The sequence below is a fragment of the Stenella coeruleoalba genome (assembly GCF_951394435.1).
Source record: "Stenella coeruleoalba genome assembly, chromosome: 5".
Classification (NCBI taxonomy): Eukaryota; Metazoa; Chordata; class Mammalia; order Artiodactyla; family Delphinidae; genus Stenella; species Stenella coeruleoalba.
The window spans coordinates 139,176,695-139,190,292 of NC_137150.1; the positions used below are offsets into that span (position 1 = coordinate 139,176,695).

At 46.7% G+C, this 13,598-nt stretch overlaps 1 protein-coding gene across 2 annotated transcripts in view; it reads right to left on the reverse strand.

Moving 5' to 3' along the window:
* DSCAM (DS cell adhesion molecule) overlaps positions 1 to 13,598 on the reverse strand; it is a gene marked incomplete at both ends in the record, with an annotated part of 750,319 nt that overhangs the window by 40,683 nt on the left and 696,038 nt on the right. For both annotated transcript variants that reach the window (XM_079923135.1, XM_079923136.1), the window contains 2 exons: positions 9,233 to 9,409; positions 12,790 to 13,080. In XM_079923135.1, the coding sequence (XP_079779261.1) occupies positions 9,233 to 9,409; positions 12,790 to 13,080 (468 nt within the window). The remainder of the gene's footprint in view (positions 1 to 9,232; positions 9,410 to 12,789; positions 13,081 to 13,598) is intronic.

Genomic DNA, 13,598 nt, shown 5'->3' on the forward strand with positions numbered 1-13,598 from the left:
ACCCTGGAGGGTGCTGTGTCAGGCCGGGTGAGTCAGAAAGGATGGAAGACTGCCCACCTTAAAGAAAGTGTGGACTTTAATGGGAAGAGTGCTCCAGGGCACAGAATTAACTTGTGTTGGAATTCTGAGCTCGTTCAGGAAGCAAGGAGTCGGTCAGTTTGACTACAGAGAGAAGTTTCTAGGGGTGGTGGGGAATGCGGATGGTCAAGATGGTCAGGAGCTAAGAAAATGCAACTTTGCATCACTGACCATAATCTGGAAGCTTTTACCTGGGCCAAGCAAGGGGGGAAGTGGGGGAAGGAGGGCAGAGGTGGTGGCCAGTGGGTACAGGTGCCATAAACAGCATTAATCAGACAATGCAGAGTGCCCAGGATGGGGGGATGGGGGCAGGGGTCTGGTGGCGGGGAGTGGATGACATGATAGTAGACAGAGGGCATCTACAAGAATCAGGGACCTACTGCGTGTGGAGGAGACAGGCAGAGGGACCGTGGGGAGTCCAGAGAAATGGCAAGATTTGGGATATGCAGGGCTGAGTATATGGTAGCACCAGGGACAGAAACAGTTGTCTAGAAGGACTTGGAAGCAGCAATTTGGGTGCAGGCTGAGATGTTTGGCTTCAAACATATTGAGTCCTTTGACATATTAACGTTAAGTTGGGGGACAGATTTGGAATCCAGTGTCCAGCTGGGAGATATGTCAGGGCTGAGATGGGCTCAGAGTCTTCTGTTTATACACGGAGAGGGGAAAGAGAGATGGAATTTTGGACACACTTCTGTTCAGGGGTGAGAAGGGAATCTGGGACAAGTTAAGATAATATATTTAAAGTCATGGAATCATGGTATCCTAAGAGCATTACAGACTTTTCAAATCAGCCTCATAATAAATGTCTGAATCCCTTCCACAGCGCCTTGGACAGAGGTTAAAATGAGCCAAGCCGCTGGATGCTCCACGGATGGAGCGATGCCCTTGCTGCACGTACGGTGCCGACCTCTCTTCCCACTGCTGACCTGCCTTCCACGTCTGTTGATGGCTCCCCACTCAACACATCTCCCCGGGACTCTGGCTCTTTTCTCTCTCCTCAGTTCAATTCTCATTTCCTCACCAGCAGCTCCTTCTCTGGTCTCCCCAACTCCAGACTCAGCCCTCTAAGTGACATCCCCACTGCAGGAAGGACCTGAAACATCCCCACTGCAGGAAGGATGGATCTGAAACACAGCCCTCACTGGGTTGCATCTGTGCTCTGAAACTCTCAAAGGAACCTCCCTACCAACAGGAATCCTCAGCTCAGGGTACGAGCCACCCATGCTGGCCCCAGCGGTCTTTCCAGCTCGGTTGCCTCTTACTTCGGTCCACCAACCCTGTCTCTGAGTTTCCTGCTCTTGCATTTTCTGCCGAGACCCCCGTGACTTTGTTCCTCTGAGGCCCTTGGAGATGGTGCTTTGTCCCCACCCCTCCAGACAGACGTGACTTGCTCTGTACACCCTCCCAAGCCCGGCAGGTGAAGCTGGTGTTCTGGTTCCCTGGGCTTCCAAGGACATCTGCACCCGTCTAACCTCTCTGTATCTGTTCAGCACAGCCTTTGCACCTTTCATTGTAACTTCCTGTTTTCATATTGTCTCTCTATTGGCCCTTTTGCCCTTATCTCCAGGCTCAGCCCAGTCACTGGAACAGTAAAGCCACATACAGTTTTTCCTGAGGATACAATTAATCACAAGAGACACCTTCCTTTTCTTGTGTTGAAATCCCTTGGTGTAATTTCTATCTGGATATAACAACGGCACCTTCTGGAAACGTTGAAAAAACCATTCGAATATTTCCAGGTAGCTGCCATGCCCCAAGCAGCTCGGCTTCAGTGTCGTCTTTTCTAGGTTGAATTCTCTAATTTTCTTGACCACTCCTCAGGTGGCATAATTTCTAGGTAATTCCTTACTTGGGTCTCTCTTTTATGAAAGACATTTCCCCCTTCCTTCCTTCCCTCCCTCCTTCCTTCCTTCCTTCCTCCCTCCCTCCCTCCCTTCCTTCTTTCCCTCCTTCCTTCCTCCCCCACTTCCATCCTTCCTTTCTTCCCTTCCTCTCTCCTTCCCTCTTTTTTCCCTCCCTTACACCCCCCTTCCTTTCTCTTAATCCCCCTCCCCCTTCCTCTCTCCCTTTCTTCCTTTTTTATAATTCTTGTTCCACATTTTCTGGTCTGAATAGTTCTCCTCTTGGTTCACATCAAAGTAAGACAGATGTTGAGTCGTCCTTCTGCTACCTGCCATCTGTTAAGATGAGAACATCATCTCAAGTCATCTTCTTCTTGCCCAACACAGCTCAACAGCCTTTTGTGTTGTCTGTCACTTTTTTCCACCAATTTCAGCTCAGTCTGAGATTTAGACTTTGTGACACCTTTCCTGAAGCCCCGGCTACTTCTCTGTGCCCATCCTGGGCTTTGTGCTCAGCTCTTCATCTTTCGGGTGGGGAGATGGTGGAGAAATACTACCAGGGTAGCCTAGTGATATTGAAAGATGGAAAAAAGCAGTTTCAAAAAAATAACATGCGCTAGCACTGTGAATGTGCAAAGAGGGCTAGAAGATGATAATGAAAGGAGAATTTGGGGATCAGAAGGTAATTGGTCACCTGCCTTTAGGAGAGCACTTTCATTTGAGTGGTGGGGAGAGCAGTGAGACTGAGGATTTGGGAGCTGGTGAGTAAATAGTTGAGTATCAAAGTAAATAGCTGAGTATCAAAGACTCTTTCAAGAATTCAGTGGGGAAAAGAAATGGAAAGAAGGGCAGCAGAAGATAGGCAAACAAGAAGGAATCCTTTTTTTTTAAACATAGGGGAGGCTGAGTGGTAGCGAATATAGAGATAAAAAATAAATAAACCAAATATTTTTGATGGGCAAATATAAAATTATAAAGTCACTATTGATTCTGTGTTAATATAGCTTTTAATTCTATGTTTCTTCGATACATCTTTTTAAACTAGCTTAATATGGATGTGACAGGCTTTCTTTCTTGAATGTTCCAAAGCTGAAGAAGTTTCACAGGAAGAGAACTGGGTAGACAACAGTGATTTCGGCTCTCCTGCTAATTCTTCCCCAACTGATGTGTGATTTCCAAGTTCCCTTCAGTTTTCATGTCAGCAAAATAGAGCATAACAGTGTCAAGTTTATTTGCACCTATCTGCACAGCTATTAAGACACTAAAGCAAGATAGGGCATAGTAAAGCCTTATGGAAAAGGAAGAAGAGAGAAAGCATGGAAAGTGCTAGCACTCTGTCAATTAATACACGGTTCAGTCAGTTCTTGGGAAGAGGCACCTCAGCTGGATGAAGAGCCTCGCAGCGTGGTCTCCCGGGTTCCGTGTTCTTTGTGGACCATCGCTCCTGTGGGGTCTGTACGTGGCATGAGGGGTTCTTATTAACACGGCAGCACGGGCCTCCAACATTGCAGCTGTGGCAGTCCTGAGTGCATACGCTAATGTTTCTTTAAAAAGGAGGACTCTCCTTCATCCACATCGTTACATTTTCATCTCCGAAGAAGTTCTAGTTAAGTGAAGGGCATCTGCTTTGGTTCATACCTCTGCTGAGCAGTCACTAGCACACACCCACAAAAACGTAAAAACCAACTTGCCGGCAGCAGATTTCCCCCTGCTTTACCATCTCTCAAAAGCCCTTATTGGCAAGCTCCCTCACAACAATGCCTGCTTTCTGTGGGATTTAAAGGGGTCTCATAAAGTAGCTGTATTCCTAAGGGCTATAAAACCTGCAGTTACATTTTTACAAGGTCGCAAAGAGGACTCCCAGTCATCAGCTCAAATGAAAGCTGATTCCAAAACCATGACAAAATATATAGCCCAGAAAGAAAACCGTACAGACGCGCCATCTCAGAAAGTTGCAAATACAAACACGGACGAGACAGAGCGCGTGGGCAGAGGGCAAAGCCCAGGGTGACCCCAACTCTCCCCATCCTTCTCCTGCCCCCCCCACCCCGTCCCTCGCTCCACGGCTGCACTTGGCCTGGCCCTGCTGCCATCCCACTGTTCCTTTGTTTCCCCGCTCTCAGATACAGAAACCCCTTTTTAAAAATTTAGTTCTGCCATAACACATTTGAAGTTTTGAAAGGACAAGTTTTTTAAAATGAAGGTCAAAAGGAAAAATGAGAGGAAGGAAGGAAGAAAACACAAAGCCGAGGACTAAAGTTTCAGAGTAGAGGCTTCTGATCCCATCTAAGCCCCAAACTGGGCATTTATTAGCTAGGTAATGAAGTCTCTGGGGGTGCCCACCTCCCACCCCTTCACTATGGAGCACCGGGGACCCTTTGCCTACGTAGGACTCAATGCATCAGTGCCACGACCATCTTTACGCAAGTCTCCTTGAGTCCGAGGTCTTTGCGCTCCTAAATGCACACCTTTCCTCCTTTACATTATTAAAGTTCAAGCTAAGCTTTGGTCTTACAGATGAGGAGAGATTTAGCTCATTTGCAGGGCAGATTAATGGAATATTGAACAGTCGTGGCCCACCCCTTCAGCTGTGCCTGTGGAGGGCTCCAAGGCCACGTTCTCTCCGAGAACGGCCTCCTGGAACTAATGGGCCTTAGAGTGTTGATGCACTTTAAAGCAAGCTTAAAGTAATAAGTAGGCTTCTGTTCAAGGAAAGAAGGCCATTCTGCCACAGAAACATGGTCAAGTTTATGTCATACACTGATTTTTATCTTTAGCTTCTTTGAAGTCTTGGAAGTAGCTTTTTGGCTTGACGCTGCCGGTTGACCCATACAGGTTGGTGCTTTGCACCCTCTTGGGTAAACTCATACTAGAGGGGGAAGCTTTTAGTGATCCTGGACCTGTTTGCTTGACATGGGAATCAAAGTTTTATAAGGTTGTGTCTGCTGGGATCATGGTGATTTATTTTATAACCTTGCACTTCAAAGGATCTAGCGGTGGGGGAAAATCAGGGCATGACTTAAAGCAAAATGTGGCTTCTGAACTCCTGGATAAGGTTACAGATTTTAAAAAAAATGTAGCACTTGAAGACAATTTAGACTTTAGGAGGTCACTAGGCTCTAAAATTAGTCAAGCGCTCAGGAAGGAAGAATATAGGTTGGCTAAATTGCTTGAGTCCCATTTTCTTTCCTTTTTTTTTTTTTGGATTTTTACATAAAAGCACATTTACCTATGGTGCATTCACTAGGTTGCTTGTCTATACGGTGAAACATACCTGCTTAAAAACATTGAGTAGCATCTAGCAATCAAACAAGGTCTATGACAGGGAGTTGATCTTACAGTGTTCGTTAGGGACCCTACAGTATTTTCCTATAATCCAGATTTATTTCCAGTTTTGATCCTGATCAGTGGTTGCTCAGGTAACTTTGACATATTATTAGAAATGTCCTTATTTTACACTATAAAATATTGTACGAAGCCATTCAATCTGTAAATACATTTGAACTGATTCTAACCCAGGGATAGGATCTGTGCCTTATGTGGGTCAGGTAGTAACTGGATGATTCTACTTATGAACTCTGTGTAATAGATAGGCACCTACTACCGTAAACTCTGTGGCTGTGCTTTTTTTTCATGAGAGAATTGTAAACATTTTGTGTTATTAATTAACATAACATTTCAAGGGCCCTTCAGGCCTAAAAGACAAAGATCTTTTGGGGGCAAAGTCTGGCCTTTCACTGATTCCCCCTTAACAGCCCTAGTCACTTGCTCTGCCCTTTTATGACACAGTTTTCAATGTTAAAGAAAGATGAGTCTGTCCCTTGAAAGCCTTTGCTGACCATTCTGGGACAGAATCTTAGTAACCTTCTTTTCTCTCTAGGACCTAGCCAAAATCTTGTGATCAAATAGAAATGGTTTAATAAGAAAATTTTACTGTTGGTTTTAAAAAATGTTACACCTGGCATGTGGTAGATAATCAATGAAGGTGTGTTGAATTAAATATTTCAGTGCATCCAAAGTAAAACTTGCCATTTGGAAGGCGATGGAATTAGGTGTCCGATCATTTTGCCTTCTTGCTTCCCTCTTGTCAGACTCTTGATTTGGAAGCTTTTATTAAGCACGTAAAATGCAAGACTGCAGATACCTTTGTGCCCTGCAAGCTACTTCTCTGGAATACTTTGCTTCTCAGCATCTCCCGTGAATACATCTTCTTTTCCACAGCATTTATTTTCGTCCCACTGAAACCTTTGTGCTGGCTCTATCTCTTTTCTGGCACAAAGAAAACAAAACCATTTCTGGGGAATGAAAGGCTGGACTCGCTAATGTGATGTATTGCTTTCCTTACGAAGACCAGCTACAAAATAGTGGTGTCAAATGGCAGACATGCGGACAATAAAAATGCCAGCCCAGGATATTTTCTGGACAGAATCCTTGCAAAGCAATAACTAAATTACAAGGGACTATTAAGAACAAAAAGGAAGGATGTCGCACCTGCCATCAGTCTAACTCAAATGCACCAGGAAGAGTCAGCAACATCTTTAGCATCTTTTCCTTACTCTTGGCAAAGCAGAACGAAGTTGAGGTGCTTAAGTCATAAGTAGAAGAGGAAAATCAAACAATAGTTTGGGAGGTAAAAGTAAGCAACAGGGACCAGGGGCAAAAAGAAAAGGTGAATTTGGGAGAGGGTGGAAGATGCTGGGAAGGATTTCCTCAACGTTTAACCCATTTGCTGCCAAACCCTTGTCATCAAATAGAAATGATGGATGAGAAAATGTTACCATTGATTTTTAAGAATGTTATATGGACAATTCATAGCCCTCTAAGTGCAGCCAGGTAGACATGGCTGTCTAAATGCAACAAAAACACGCCACCCTGGTACCTCTATAATGATGTCCCCAAAGTCCACACAATGGGTTTCTGTTTTCGGTGAAAGAGGGGTTATAAAAATAAAGTCCTTTTGGTATTTTATTTATTTATTTATTTTGCGGTACTCGGGCCTCGCTCCGAGGCATGTGGGATCTTCCCAGACCGGGGCACGAGCCCGCGTCCCCTTCATCGGCAGGCGGACTCCCAACCACCGCACCACCAGGGAAGCCCCCTTTTGTTATTTTAATGACAAACACTTGTGAATGGAATCCAGCACAGCTCACCTGATATTGAATTTCTCAATAGATTAGAACATTATGTTTTTGTAGTGCTGTTTTCTGTAGCTCTTGAATGCTGCCCCCCTTTCCTCCCTAGTTGTGATGAATCGCCTCCTCTTTTGTGCTTAGGTAGGATTTGTTTGTTTTAGCATTCGTGACATTTTGGCTCTTTTCCTGGTACATGCCTGTGCGTCTGCCTCATACACTAAACCAAAAGTTCAGAAGGCTCTTTCTTTTCATCTTGTACATTGAGCACCTAGCACGGCCCTTAGGATATAGGATTCACTCAAGAGAATCCGCAAAATTAAAAGGTAAGTGGAGAATGTGATTTAGAAAGAATATTTCAATGAGATTGACGGTTCATCTGAATTATTGGGCTACAGAAGGTGTAAACGGAAGAACTATTAAAGTGTGCAGATGGAGTGCCATGTATTTCAAATATTTTAATTTGTTGGCCAACTAGAAGCACATTGATAGTAAAATGGGTTAGAGTCCCATCAAAAGGAGTGCTCTGGCTACCTGAAGACAGGTGAAAATATCCCCATGTTCTGCTGTTCTAACTGGACTACAGTCAAATCAAGCATTTACACAAGTGGTCAATGCTTTCCAAGTCTACCAGCCAGGCTTGGGGATATCCCAGATATAGTATAAGGACAGTGCTTCCAGGCCTGTTCCTCAAATGCAACTTTGAAGAATACATGGGATGTTGCATACTCCTCACTGCACTGATACTAAAATGCAGGCAGCTTATATATACATTTTACCAAGAAGAGACTTGGTTAAATACCCTGACAGGTAAAGAGGAGGGACTCAGAGCACTGTCCTGCACAGGGCTTTGCATAGGAAAGAACTCATTGGCCTCACACTGCACAGCCAGGGCAGGTAGGGCTGTTGGCCAGAAGCTGGAAGAGCCCTGTCGCACAGAATCTATAGAGCCAGACATGGGAACAACGGTGCTGCTGACAAAGGCTCCCATCAGGTCCAAGATCTCATCTTCCATTCTTTCCTTTTTTTTCTTAGTTAAAACGAAACTCTTACACCAAGCTTCAGCTCCGATTTCTAATTCAGCAAAGTGTGTGTTTTCTGCCTCACAACGCTTTCCCAGGACTATAAGCCTTCAATTTCCATTTCCCGGCAATAAAATAGTTCTCATTTCCAGAACAAATCTGGAAGGTCTTTTTAAAGGATACTCTGAGAAAACCATAATTCGAAAAGAGTCATGTATCACAATGTTCATTGCAGCTCTATTTACAATAGGCAGGACATGGAAGCAACCTAAGTGCCCATCGACAGATGAATGGATAAAGAAGATGTGGCACATATATACAATGGAATATTACTCAGCCATAAAAAGAAATGAAATTGAGTTATTTGTAGTGAGGTGGATGGACCTAGAGTCTGTCATACAGAGTGAAGTAAGTCTGAAAGAGAAAAACAAATACCGTATGCTAACACATATATATGAATCTAAAAAAAGAAAAAAAAAGGTTCTGAAGAATCTAGGGCCAGGACGGGAATAAAGACACAGACGTAGAGAATAGACTTGAGGACACAGGGAGGGGGAAGGGTAAGCTGGGATGAAGTGAGAGAGTGGCACTGACATATATACACTACCAAATGTAAGATAGATAGCTAGTGGAAAGCAGCCGCATAGCACAGGGAGATCAGCTCGGTGCTTTGTGACCACCTAGAGGGGTGGGATAGGGAGGGTGGGAGGGAGATGCAAGAGGGAGGAGATATGGGGATATATGTATATGTACAGCTGATTCACTTTGCGATACAGCAGAAACTAACACACCATTGTAGCAATTATACTCCAATAAAGATGTTAAAATAAAATAAAAATAAAGGAGGCCGTAACTCGTGGCCTTGCTGCGGCGGCTCAACATTAAAGAGTGGGGTTGGCAAACCCTCGTGAAAGTCATTCTCTTTGCCTGCCTTGCTGGAGATGTGAAAGAGGTTGGCTCTCACTCAATTTCTGAGTCGTAACATTTGCATGACTTGCGTGTGAGGCCCCTCCGTCCTGCTGACGGCACATCACAGGTCACAGAACCAGGCGGCGCGGGGAACCTGGCGCAGAGAGGGTAAGGCACTCCGCGGGGCCGATTCCCTCCCAGCCAGCTGTCTGTCCTGCTTTGCGGGGGGGACGGCCGAGCCTCCACTCACCTCTCAGCCTCTTCAGCCTCTGCTCCCGTCTCCTCCTCCGAACCACCAGCAGGAGTACGAACAGCAGGAGCAAGCCCACCAGGATACAGGAGATGGTCACCAGCATCTTGAGCCCTTCATTGGTCGCCAGCCCTTCATCGCTTTGGACAACTGACTTAATGAGTGGAGGGACTGTACCTGAAAGCAGGGCCATGATGTTAGGCGGCAGTTAATGGCGACAGCATGGCCGAGTTTTTAGGGATGACGGGTTACCAGAACCGCGCGAGTGAGCGAGGGCGTCCGCGGTGATGGGGATGAGAGGAAGGCTCCCTCTAAGTCCTCGTTCATTCCTTTCCTGGCTCGTTCCCCTCCTACGCTTACTCTACGGAACGTCGAACCAGAGTGTGCGCGAGGGGCAGAGCACCTCGTTTTTTGGAAAGGGACTCCATTTGGCAACGTACTGCTGGGTGCAGACACTTGAAAGCATAAGGTCCAGCCTGGGCGCTTAAAAGAGCCACACGCACTTCCGTGGAGTTGAGTGTCACCCAGAGCCCAATTGAGAGGGGCTGTTTGAAAAGCTGCACGTCAGAGAAGGAACAATGGGTTTGGCAAGTGGACAGAAGGGAGTCTGTGGGGAGACGGTACCAGACGAGCCTGCTTAAAGGAGCTTAAAATCTCTTTCTGTTTGGTTATTCACTTGCTCTCTATCACGGGTGTAAGGCCAAATTTACTTTTAAAACTATTTCCGGGTATAAGAGTAAAACCAACTCTTCAAAGGGGAGCCATCCAAGTCTCTAAAGCAAAAGCTACTTATTGGCCCACGTAAAGCTCTGAAGTTCAGATTATTTAGAATTACAAGGAAACACCTGCGTAGACTGAACTCTGAGCTGCCTTAAGCTGCCTCTGCTCAGAGGCTTAATACAATGGGTGCGGAGATTCAAACACAGGCGTCCACATTTTATGGGGCCTGCGTTTGGGCACCGACCATTATGTAAGATGCTCCAGTCCACTGTATCTTCCATGTAAGACAAGGACCAGGAAGTCAGTGATTCAGGAAAAATAATGCAAAAATAATACAATTTCCCTCTGAGCAAAAAGAGTCTTGTCCTGCATTTAGTGAGTAGAGCAGGGACAATAGAATGACGGGCCCCTTTGCTATCTGCTAAGGCCAAGAAGATCATTCTTCCAACTTGACATAGAGTGTTTTGGCTGCAAACCCAAGTCTGCAAATGCTCAGAACCCACATGAGAGGCACGTAGGGGATGCAGGTGAGGATGGGCCTGCAAAACCAAGATGACACAGGACCAGTGGAAACATTTGGCTCAGGAAATGGCAGAAGAAAGAGTCAAATAAAGCCACGGGCGAATCTGAAATCTGACTGGTATTGATAGATATAAAGCTAATGGTCAACGTTTGTTGTTCCTAAAATGAAAAAAGTTCTTCAGGCAGAAGTGACAAAAAGGATATTAAAGCTTTATATCCACAAGCTTAGTTCAAAAAAAAAGAAACCTTTTTTCAAGGAAAATATACATATGTATTCTTATTTCTAGTGTAATAGGATTATTTCAGATTTCAGAAAATTTTAAATGTAGCTCCCAGGACTTTTTCGTGATTTAATCTAAGATCTTGGATAAAGTGAGAATATTTCTTTTAGAAGACAAATATTTAAGATCTGCAGAGCACTTTGAAGGTAAGAATGACAGTTTCAAATGTCGCACGCGAGTGGTTTCTAATTAAATGATTAGCTGTGAACCTATCACGGACGTGCACCTTGAAGCCGCGTGCTCTGGACCACACAGATTACAAAGAAGCTGGGCACCAGAGCGTGATGGCCGTAAGGCAATTAATGGACGTCAATCATCTAAAGTAAGAAATATACTTCCTGCCCAAGTGTGTACCCTGCTAGCAAAGGGCTTTGGGGAGCCCTTACATGCTAGGGAAAATGGTCAGTGTTGAAGTCCTTTCTTTTGTCAGATCAAAGAATGAACCGTGTGGGAGGAGAAAGCAAGTTGTCCACACTGCTCTGCAGTGGCTCGTGCTCTGTGATGGGACCTCTTGGAGTGAAGTCGCTTGTGATTGAGGCTAGAAGGTTAGAGAGACGTGGCCCACGAGGATCAGAGCTTTTGAGGAGAAGCCTCACTGTCCGGGAGCTGGTCCAGGTGCCTCAGGAGCTGCGGGGCCCAGGCTGGTGTAACCAGCACCAGGACTCCCACCTTGGCACCTTCCTGCCTTCACCCCACCCAGGCTCTAAATGCTGTGGGCGAGCCTGGGCTCTGGCTGAGGAGGGATCTGTGGGGAGACGACCTTGGTGGGAGACTCAGGGGTGGGTTTACAGTGTGCCAGGGTGGGAGGAACAAGCCCTCGGCTGGCCAGGACAGTCCAGGAGAAAATGGCGAAGGGAGGAGCCACGCCTACAACACCTCTGGAGCATCCTTTGGTCGTGTCCGAGGGTCCTTGGGTTTACGTACACTCTTTTCTTAGAACAGGATAACCTGCACTTCAGGGAAGTTCCTGCCAGAGTATTGATGAAGTGAGATCCCAAGTGCACGTAAGCAGAGGAGTGAACACCCCTCAGCCTGACTAGCGAAGAATAGAGTATTAGGGTATTAGCTCTGGCGCAGACTTTCTGGGTAAGTCAGCAGCACTGTGGTCCGGCCCGACAGGTGCACACTGGACAGGGTCTCTGAGGGAGCTAAGCCCGGAGCTCCAAACTGTCTGATGAATGGCGGCCAGTTTTACCCTGTGATCACAGCACCTAATTCAACCCTGCCTTTCCCCGAGTGAAAATCACTGCAAGGCTGCAGAAATCAGCAACAACTTGCTGCCAGTTAGGACTTTCTGAAGTTTCCTGACTGCAGAGCGGTCAATGTCACACCACCCTTTAGCTTCACTGGGCTTGGCATTTGTTCAACATCAAGAAATGGCCCTTATACTAGTTGGAGCAAAAAAGGATGAAAATTTCTATCACTTATTTTCAGTCAACTAAACGTCACAAGATACCTCACCTGGTTTTCAGAAAGCGCATGCCAATTGCATGCATGTGTGCATATATGTGTGTGTGTGTGTGTGTCTACTAACATCCCATGACATTATTGTATTTCCATCAGTGCCTCTATTTCTGCTCAGAGACTAACATAAGCTCCTTTACTGATGGAAGACTGTTTTTGCACATGCAGTTGAAGGGCTAAATGAGAGCAAAAAAGAAAGCTGTTATGTGGATTGGGATGGGGTGGGAGGAGGGGAGGGAGACAACAAAAGCAATGTTAGCTCACAGTCATGACCAAGCACACAACCACGTGGCACAGAAGCCTTCAGCCCCAGGAGAGGTCACTCCTGCCCCGAGACTCCCTAACGAGCTGCCTGCGGGCCCTCCATCCCTCCTTCCTGGAACACAGCCAAGGTCACGTGGGTACCTGGTCTAGGGAGCCCTGGGGGCAGCAGACTGAAAGGCCCCAAAGCCTAAGGGGATCGGCGGGCTCGAGCCCCACTGTGCCGAGGATGGATGTCAGATGGGGGAGGGACGGCGAGCACGGGCACACATCCCGAGACGCAGAAGGGAGGCCAGCCGGCCAGCTTACTGCCGTCGTAGTTGAGCGTGGCGAAGTTGGCCTGCTTCTCGGCACAGCCAGCGCTGTTGCACACCCTCATCTGCAGCTCATACCACGTGGCTTCCTGCAGGTCGTACAGGATGTACGACTTGGAGAGAGAGGTCCGCTGAGCCGTGGTCCAGACCGTGGTCCCGAAGGGTCTGTACTCGAGTGTGAAGGAGGTGATGGGGCAGCCGCCGTCATTCCAGCCGATGAGGTTCAGCCTCACGCGTGTGGTGTTGATGCTGGCGAAGAGTTCCTGCTCCTTCGAGAACTGGGGCTCTGCGGGAGAGGGCACAGGGGCGTCAGCCACGGGGCACAGGAGTGAAGGCCACCAGGGTCGTCCCACGTTTCCCTTGGGCTGCTTTCGCCACAGGCGAGGGGCTCAGTCCAAGTCTGGGTCATGGGCTGCTGCTTGTCCACTATTTATAGGGATCTTACGGACCCATGTTCCCCAGGTGTGAAGGGGAACTCTGGGTGGGTAGAGGTTGTTTTTGTGAATCTTAGCGTTAGTACCCTGAAGAACAAAGCTTTTCTTATGTATGCGCTTCCTTGAATGTTGTTTTTTTTTTTAAGTTGAGAATTATGTTTTATTTGGTAGACAAAACTGAGAACTTAAGCCCAGGATGCAGCCTCCCGGGTAGCTCTGAGGGACTGACCCTCCTTGAGTGGTTTTGAAGGAACCACTGTGATGTGCTGGGCTGACCCGTGTCCATTCAGGGACCTGACTCAAGAGAAGTCAGACTTGGATTTGGGAAGTACTCACGGGCATCCTTGCTATCCAAGCGGCTCACACTGGA